General features: G+C 29.0%; 1 protein-coding gene across 1 annotated transcript; it reads left to right on the top strand.

The window, feature by feature from the left end:
* The first annotated feature begins 3,998 nt into the window (after positions 1-3,998).
* Positions 3,999-9,415, top strand: LOC114383885 (probable ADP-ribosylation factor GTPase-activating protein AGD14). The gene is made up of 8 exons (XM_028343599.1): positions 3,999-4,097; positions 5,798-5,859; positions 6,034-6,121; positions 6,200-6,261; positions 6,658-6,754; positions 6,851-7,216; positions 7,938-8,585; positions 9,260-9,415. Exons 1-8 carry the CDS (start codon positions 3,999-4,001, stop codon positions 9,413-9,415), a joined length of 1,578 nt encoding a protein of 525 aa, XP_028199400.1.
* Positions 9,416-9,615: the final 200 nt, after the last annotated feature.

The following is a 9,615-nucleotide window of genomic DNA, read 5'->3' on the forward strand; positions in this document are numbered from 1 at the left end:
AAAGAAGAAAACCCCTTAAGAAAGAAGATACAAAGGATAAAAGTTACATGCCTGGCACTTATGCATCTACAATAATATTATTCCTATAGACTATATATCCAATCTAGTATACTTGTTAGTTGTTAGTATTATTTTATATTAATATATTTTGTAGTTATTATATACTACTTAACAAAATTTTGAAGAAATATTTATTATATTTCTTTAATTCTTTTAGAATAATTTATATTTTATGAATTATAGAAATTTTATAGTTTATAATAGAAATTTTTATTGAGTTCTCTTATTTTCTAGTTAGAAATTAGAAAATTTTATTTTATGTGTATAATTGTAACTAATTGTGTGTAAGACATTATTTGTTAAAAGTTAAATATTTTAATAATCATAAAAAGAACTAGCCACCTTTAATAGATATTTGATCTGTCCATGCACTTACCCTACTAGAGGTATTGTGGGTACGTAGATGAATATATGTTCAGGTTGGGTATGATCATTATTACTTGAGTTGAGATGAAGAAAGGAGATTATGTACAGGTTGTGTAGGGAAAATCCTGATACTATATATACATAAGAACGTTGGGAATCAATAAAAATGGTGAATTTAAGAGATGAAAGTATTTATTTATAATATATAAAAGCTGAGTTCCTCACTATTACATTGCCAAATCAGCAACATTGATGATTTGGAGGAAGGATATAATAATATATAAAAGCTGAGCTCCTCACTATTATGTTGTCACATCAACAAAATTGATGATTTGGAGGAAGGAGAGCATTCTCCTTTTATATCTATCACTTCTCTTTTCTTTCTCCATTCTTCAATGTTACTCACAACATAATAAAATCATATACTAAAACATTTCAATTCAATCTTAGTGACCTCCAAATGCTTCTTATGTTTAAACACTTGGAAATGAAGAAGTATTTGTCCATGGCAAACCAACAAAAATAAGGCGATTGAAATTGCTACTAAAAGAGTAAATAAAGTATCAATACTTTATCATTAATTATAAATTTTGTTTAAATAATAATTTTGTACAATTTATTAATATATATTTCTTTACACAATAGAATGTAATATAGAACATTATATTTTTCACATCTCCCTTTTTTTATCGGTTATTTCCATAAATGAAGTTGTTATAGTTACTTTGTAGACAAACATAACCTCATAATTTGAAAAAACAATCAACATCCAAGAAGAAGATTCAAAGATAATTGCAATCACTTCTATCATGGTTAAAAAATTTAGAGGTTTGATTACTTTCATACATTTAAAATCTTTAACAAAATTTATATTCTACACTTCATATGTCTTACTGCTCTATCTCTTTTCTTTTCTTTATATATATAGATAATTCAGTAAACAAAATATGGATAACTAGATAAATGGATGGTTAAATTGCACTTGATGTTTGCATTAAATGATTGTCATATGTTATTTCACTATGAAAATTGAAATTATTTTTCTAAATTTAATTTTTATATTAAGATATATATATATATATATATATATATATAAAATCTTTAAATAACATTTAAATAAAAATTGATCCCTAATTTCCTATCTCTTTATTTTTATATTAGCATGTTTATTTAATTTGATATTTATTTATTTATTTGAGATGTTTCTTTATTATCTTAAGTATTGTTTTCAATTCAACTTATTTAATAAATAAATAATTTTAATTCAATTAAGTATATATCATACTTTTTGCTTACAATAAATTTTTTCATATTTTATTTACTATAATAATTTTAACTTACTAAAAATTATATTTTAATAATTGTTTTTCACATGAGTATTCAATCAACTCAACTTCAAGTATAAGGATCTATATCAACTTAGAGAATTCTAATTTTGCAAAGTTCAAGATAGGGTAAAATAAACTTCCTTCTTTTATTTTATTGTATTGTACACGTTTTGTAACATTCAACAAACAAAATCATTAGTTTATTCTAATTCTTTGATTGATGTAGTTAAAAAATTATAAATTTTATTCTAAATGACTACTTTGTAGAAAAACATAGATCAACATCAAATAAAACAACTATCTTCTCCAAGTTCTGCCAACATTAATCTTGACAAGAGAATGTCAAAAAATAGAAGATTTTTGCAAGATATAATGTCCATGAAATGGGTATCAAAATCACATGTATGCTACCCTACCATTACCTTCATATTCATAATGTTCAATAATATTTTATTTTTTCTTAGTTTTAACATATATAAATAATAGGATAATGTGTTTAGAACTCATACAACAATCAATGAGATCGACGATACGTTTAGTTGGAATTATGTTACATACGAGAGATGCCAAAATAAATTTATAAAAGAGGAAAATTAATACACTTGTAGAGAATGCAAACAGTCATCCAAGTACCTAACAACAAGGTTTAAGGTTTTGTTTATAATGAATTATTTTTTATAACATAATTAAATAAATATTAAAATTTTTAAAATCTTTTTTAGGTTCAAGATACAATTGAAAGTCTCAGATGACACCGGTGTAGCAACATTCACAATGTCTGATCGAGATGTGCAAAAAATTATAAACACAACAACATTTGAACTCTTTCACACCCAAAATGCAAGTAAGACTGACATACCCCCCAATATTGTATATCTTTGCAAATACACTTTTATTTTTGAAATCATGCTCACAACTTGAAGGAAGGATTCCAAACCTATACCGTCACAAGGACTTTTATCCCAAAAATATCATTTAGCATGATCCTCTCCTCAAAGAAATTTAAACATGTAACTATATTTAAAATTTATTTTCATTTTTACTTATTATACAAAATATTAATAGTTTCATCAACTAATTAATATTTTTATTAAAAAAGGAGTCCATCTCACCACAAGAAATACCATTAGATAAGTCAGGTGAAGAACTCATTATAAGTCAAAGTTCAAAGCTACTAGCATCCAACAAGTCAAAAGGTGCATCTTCATCATCTAATGAAGAAGTTTATCAAATCTCACAAAGTCTATTAACAAAAAAGACAAATAAAAAAATTGTCACAAGTCAAAGTCCAAAGTTATAACTATCCAAGAAGTCAAAAAATACATCTTCATCATCAGAAGAAAAAAGTTCATCAAAGAAAAATGTGAAAAAATAATTTGTCATAAGTAAAAGCTCAAAGCTACAAGCATCCAAGAAGTCAAAAGATCCATATTCATCATCAAATGAAATTTATTCAATCTCAAAAATTCCATTAAGGAGAAAGACGAATAAACAAATTGTTGTAACATCAGAATCCATCTTACTTCAAAGTTTAAAAAGGAGCACACCAAAGAAACAGTCTCCAATTTTGAAATATTTTCTTATAAATATATTGATAAATAAAAAAAAATTTAATTTATACGTAATTTTTTTTATCTCATTTAACAGAAAAAGATAAATAACAATTATATTTTTAAATTTAATTTATCAAACAAATAATTTATTTAAATATTTCTTTAATTATTTATAAACCCGCGCAACGCAGGGGCTATCTCTAGTTAAAATTTAAAAGCTATACCATTCAATAAGTTTCGATAAGAATAAATGGACAAGATTTTGCAAAAATGACCCTTTTCTGTGTCTGCCTAAATAGAATAAAATATATATGTAAAAATAGAGAAACTAATTGCCATAAAGAGAATTACGTTCATTGGTCAAAAGAGGTAAAGAGAAGTTGGCGTTACCATTATTGTCGGCAATTTTCCCTCCTTGGCTTAAACAACTGAATTTTCTCTTTGCACATTCTTGTCCCTAGCATCTCAAACCTCTTGAGAATCTTGTATTGACATCAAATTTCATTGCCGTCAAACCTTGTTTTTTCTGTCTCGATAGGAGCAGGTTCATTTTCTAATGTTCTCATTATAAAGAATTTCATTTTGTAGGCTATGACAATAATGTGCATATATCATTTTGTTATATGATAATTTGGCAAAATTTACTTACTCCATTGGTGTTCTTTGTGGTTAAGGTTCCAAGCAATTGAAAATGGGAAATCCGAAGACAGAAGAGGAAAGGATTGAAAGAGTAATTCGGAGTCTTTTAAAACTTCCAGAAAATAGAAGATGCATCAACTGCAATCTTTTGGTATAAAATTATTCTTTTGCAATATCTAGCACGTGAACTCATAAGGAAAAATGACTATTAATTGATTGCTGTCTATGACCAAATTATTCTTTTTACATAAGCAAAATGTATTACTGCTGAAGGCTTTGCAAATCATCATATTAAAATATAATATTTAATTTTGAGGAAAAACTGAACCCTTCATGAACATCATTTTGTTTTGTTTTCTATATTTTCTTAAAAAGAAACGCTAGTTGTTAAATATAGATATATAATGATTGTTTATCAGGAGATATTTGTATGACACCTATGGAGGAAAAGATGACAGATGATTTGAATATGTGCAAAGAAAATCACTAGAAGCATTAGTAAAAAGTAAATTGAATGATTTTTAATTCTGTTAAAAAGGATATAGAGGGAAGCAAAAAATAAATAAACATTAAAAGAAATTGATAAAAGGAATCTCTTGATGAATAATATCTTGAATTTTTTTTTTAACTCATATATTCAATGATATCAGATGCTCTATATAGCCTACCTTAGTAGAATATGTCTTGTTTGCAAATATGTTTTGTTTGCGGTTTTTTCATATTGTTGTTACTCTGATGGTTGTTGAAGTCTATCTTGTAAAGAAGATTGCAAGAAGTTCACACGGGAAAATCAAGTACAACAGAAAGAGTAACATGCAAAAAGAAAAATATACTAGAAAAGTTAAAGGTGAACACCTAACCAAATAGAACTAATAGTGCCTTTAATTCAAAGGAGAAAAGAGAATGCAAAAAAGGATATCCTTATTTCCTTTTATTTGTTTTTTTAGAATAAATGATTTTCTTATTTGGTTTACAAGAAATGAAAAGAAAAAGCATTAAATTTTGTTTGGTACATTCTTTTTTTTATACATAGAAAAAATAAAAAATAAAAATTAAATAAAAATAATAAATATTAAATATCAAATTTTATTTCTTCAAAAAGTTTAATTTGAAGTCCTGTAATGCAAAGCGGTCCTAAAGACACTTGTTAAGGAATAAAAAAATAGATTTTTTTTAATCAAAGAATTGCATTAGAAATCATGAGAAAATGTCTTGTTACACTTTCCAATGAAAAAAAAAATTCTATTTTTAATTTCTTAAGTTAAAATTTTCTTATATTTTTTTATCAATTTAATATGATTAAATTTATATGAGAATTTGCAAGAGAGTAGTAGATAATGTGGAGAGCACTTAAAAGATAAGTAATCTAATAAAATATTAAATCAAATGAGAATATTTTCTTTATTATTGTTATAAATTAATATTAAAAATGAAAAATAAAGTAAGATCGCAGTACATTTTATTTAGTCCAAACTAAAAATTATAAACCACTCTTTTTTTTCTTTAGAAAATTATCTTAATATTGAAGGGAGTTGGGAGACAAGGGATGATGACCGAAATTCTGAAACAAACGAAATAAAACTGGAAAAAAAAAAATCCCCCCATCCTGATTATTTCCTCTAGCTAAACACATTGTACATACACCGGTTCTCTCAATGATTCATGTGCTTAAAACTTTGAATAAGAATTTTCCATTTCAAGAGTATAATTTGTGTTAAACTGTATTGCTTACTAGAATATATATCTAACTTTCCATTTGCTTAAAACATATATACATATGGCAATATATCTATCATAACGTTATAAAAGAAAAATATATCTAACATAACATTGCCTATTCCCATGAATCAGGGACCACAATATGTGTGTACAACTTTCTCAACATTTGTCTGCACAAATTGCAGTGGAATACAGTAAGCACAGAAATCATTTTGCCTTTGTTTTTTGTTTTTTGAGCACTATCCTTACTTCATTTAATTGTGCACGTTCCAAAGAAACTTTAATTGTATATTATTTGAGATTGATATTTTTCATCATTGTGCATAGTCATTTGTATGTACTTAATTACTATGTTTTACGAATTACAGCCGGGAGTTTACTCATAGAGTTAAATCTGTGTCAATGGCTAAATTTACTCCAGAAGAAGTCACTGCTCTTCAAGCAGGTAGCAATGAGGTATGCACTATGGTGTTACTTTGTTGCTCAAATTTCAAGTAATTTGGTAATAAACGTCTAACATTTGTCCATGCACAGAGAGCAAAGCAGATTTATTTTAAAGAATGGAATCCTCTGCGCCATTCTTATCCCGATTCCTGGTAATTTTGCATCTCTGTTAGACTTTACAGATTGTAAAGATAAACTGAAAAAGGCTTATAGCAAAGTCATTGGCCTGACTAAGCTCTTCCAAACACTGCCTTATATATGACGCCTCATTTGTTGAGACTGAATCAGTACTTAATTATGCTATCACACGTGACCTTATAGTAATAGTTCATAGGAAAAACTTAGATATGATTCTTTATGTGCTTTTGATATTTTTTTCCAATCAGAATAAGAGTTTCACCTAGGTTATATTGACATTTAATGCAAACCTTTATTATGTTGATTTCCGAAGTGAAACTGTAATTTTGATTGAGACCAATGCCAAAACTTTATATAAGTTTTGTCCTAGTTTTTATAGAATCTCTTCTAATTCAAATCTTTGCTTCCAGTAATATACACAAACTTCGAGATTTCATTAAGCATGTATATGTGGAAAGAAGATATACTGGTGAAAGTTGTGGTAGCAGTCTTCCTAGGATTAAAATGGTAACTTGTATATACCCTTCTACATCTATTATCATGAATTAATTTAGCAATAAAAAGATGACTGAAAAAGAGTTCATTTTGGTGTTTCTTGTACAGAGTGAGAAGGAGGAGTCTTTTGCAAGTAAGAAAAGTAGTTCATTTCGTTTTGAAATCATAAGTCCTCATTCAAGTTCGGGTCCAAGAAGTGATGACAAGAATCTCAGATATATATATGATGAAAGCAGAAGTCCTAGATATACACAAAAGTATGCAAGGCACACCGGCCTCTCCAGAAATCCTATAAAAATTGAAGTTGTTGATGACAGGTTCCAAGATGATGAACGTAGAAATCGCAGGCTTTCAAACATAGCATCAAAGCTAAAACAAATTTCAATTGACGGTCAGAAGAATGTGGACAAATCCCAACTTCCCGTTGAACGTCCTTTGGGAGAAATATTAAGGGAGAATGCTTCATCTCTACAAGTAGGTGAACCTCCGATCCTCAAGCCCAAATCATTTACTTACCACTATCAAATTCTTCTGGATATTTTGTTTTCTCATCAACTTTTATCTTATTCAGAAATACTTGAAAGTAGAAATTTGTTACATTCTTTGTCAAGCAGGTAGTCTCATAACAATTTGTTCTGCCCTTATATTAAACATTTCATCAAAGGAATATATCTATCTGAAGGATATAGCAGAAAAAACTAATTCTTCTACTAAGGGCGAGTTTGGACAAACTTCTGAATTACTTACAGGAGACAAAATTAAGATAAAACGAATAAAACTTTTTCTGTAAGTTACAATCAACTTATCTAGCTATTAACCTTTGACAAGCTCTTTGATCTAATTTCTTGAAAAGTATAAGTGTATAGATTGATTTTAGTTTATGGAAAAAGTTTCATTCATTTTACTTTCTTATTTTTTTCTCCTATAGGTGATTTCTGATAAGTTTATCCCAATTGGCCCCAAGTCTATCTCATGCATAATTTGGTGTTGTGTATGCATTCCTCTCAAACGATTTTTCTCTTAATGTACTTTTGCAGGATGTTGAAATAGGTTTTCTTTATTTTTACTTTTTTAAAAGAAAAGAACACTCTATTCTTGTTCGTCATACATGTTTCACAGAGAGTTGACCAAATTGAACTTTTATAGTTATAGATTACCACTTGAACTGAATCTTTGATAAATTGTAATTGAAAAGGCCACACATTCTTGTGGCAAGGGTTCTGTTGAGGAAAATCTATCTGAACAAAAAAATAATAATCCAGAAAGGTCCATTGATTTGAGTTCTAAGTCTCAGGCTACTCATTCTGCTGCTGGAGGTAGACCGGAATTACCACATACAACACAATCAAATGAAAGTAACTGGGCCATATTTGGAGCTTCAACAGAGAACAATGATCCTACAACTCCAGACACAAATACCTCGAAACCTTCAACAAAAAAGACAGCATCTGAAGCAGCAATACCTGCAAAAAATCCTGTAGACCTTTTACTTTTCGAATTATCAGGTCCTGTGACTCCAGTTACCGGTGGCATGTCACAAGCCGCAAGTGGTACTAATAATGATCCAACAACTACAACAGTAGATAATGGCACTACTTGGGACTTTCCATCTACTTCAGTAGGGCAGACAACTGCATCACCCAACAATACTAGTGTTTGGTCATTCACATCAACCCCAGCCACTGAGTCAGCACAGCCTTCTAACGAAGTTCCTCTACATACTGAAGTTTCATATGCATATAAAACATCAAGCATGCAATATGTTCCTTCTGTATCAACAGTTTGTAGTTCAACCACACAACCAATAAATTCACCAGTCAAAGATGTAGCTTCAAATAATCAGGTGAGACATGCAACATGGCTTTCAAGATATAAAGAATTGAAATCTCAACATTACTGTCAATTTCTTTGGTAAAATGTAGTGCATACCATTGTTTATAACAGGGAAGTAACATTACAAATAGAGTTTTCTAAATTTTTATATTGAAATTTTAAAAGAAGCATATGCCAACATTGTCTTGCTAATTGAGACTTGAGAGCCTTAATTTCATCTCTTCTAGTGTACATACTACTTACAAAGCTACTCATTTTGTTCTTTAATCTGATTACACACAGCCATCATTAGCTCCTAGTACAAATGACTCTTCAGGGGATTTTACTGAACAATCTTCTCAAACTACCTCAAGCATGCAATACCTTCCTCCTGCATTGGCAGGTTGTAGTTCAACCGCACAACCAAAAAATTCACCAGTCAAAGATGTATCTTCAAATAATCATGTGAGATATTTGCAGCATAGCCTTATTGATATAAAGAATTGAAATCTCAAGTTCTCAACATTACCAACTTAAAAGAACTAGAGCATACCATTGCTTCATTCTACATATTGAAATATTTAGAAGAAGAAGAAGAAGAAGCAAATGCCAACTTTGTGCTGATATTTTAGAGCCTTAGTTTTATTTCTTCGTGTCTACTTACACTGTTACTCTCATCTTGTTCTTTAATTTGATTACAAACAGCCATCAGTTACTCCTAGTACAAATAACTCTTCATGGGGTTTTACTGAAATATCTTCTCAAACTACCTCAAAACCTACTCATGAAACCAGGTCTAGTGGAAGACTGGAACTTCCAGAGGTAACATATTTAGCCTCTGTCATTAGCTTTTTCTTTTAAGAAGAAAGAGCCTTAATACATAATTGCATAAATAAATTCTCTACAGGACCTTTTTACATCAAGCTACTTATCTGGCCCTGCACCACTTACAGGTTGGCAGAATGTTCAACCTCATGGCATGCAGTATTACAATAATGCAGCGGTACCATTCAATTCAACTCATTACTAAGCTATGAAGCACTGACTCTGACACAGACACG

Source organism: Glycine soja, chromosome 14, assembly GCF_004193775.1.
Source record: "Glycine soja cultivar W05 chromosome 14, ASM419377v2, whole genome shotgun sequence".
Taxonomy (NCBI): Eukaryota; Viridiplantae; Streptophyta; class Magnoliopsida; order Fabales; family Fabaceae; genus Glycine; species Glycine soja.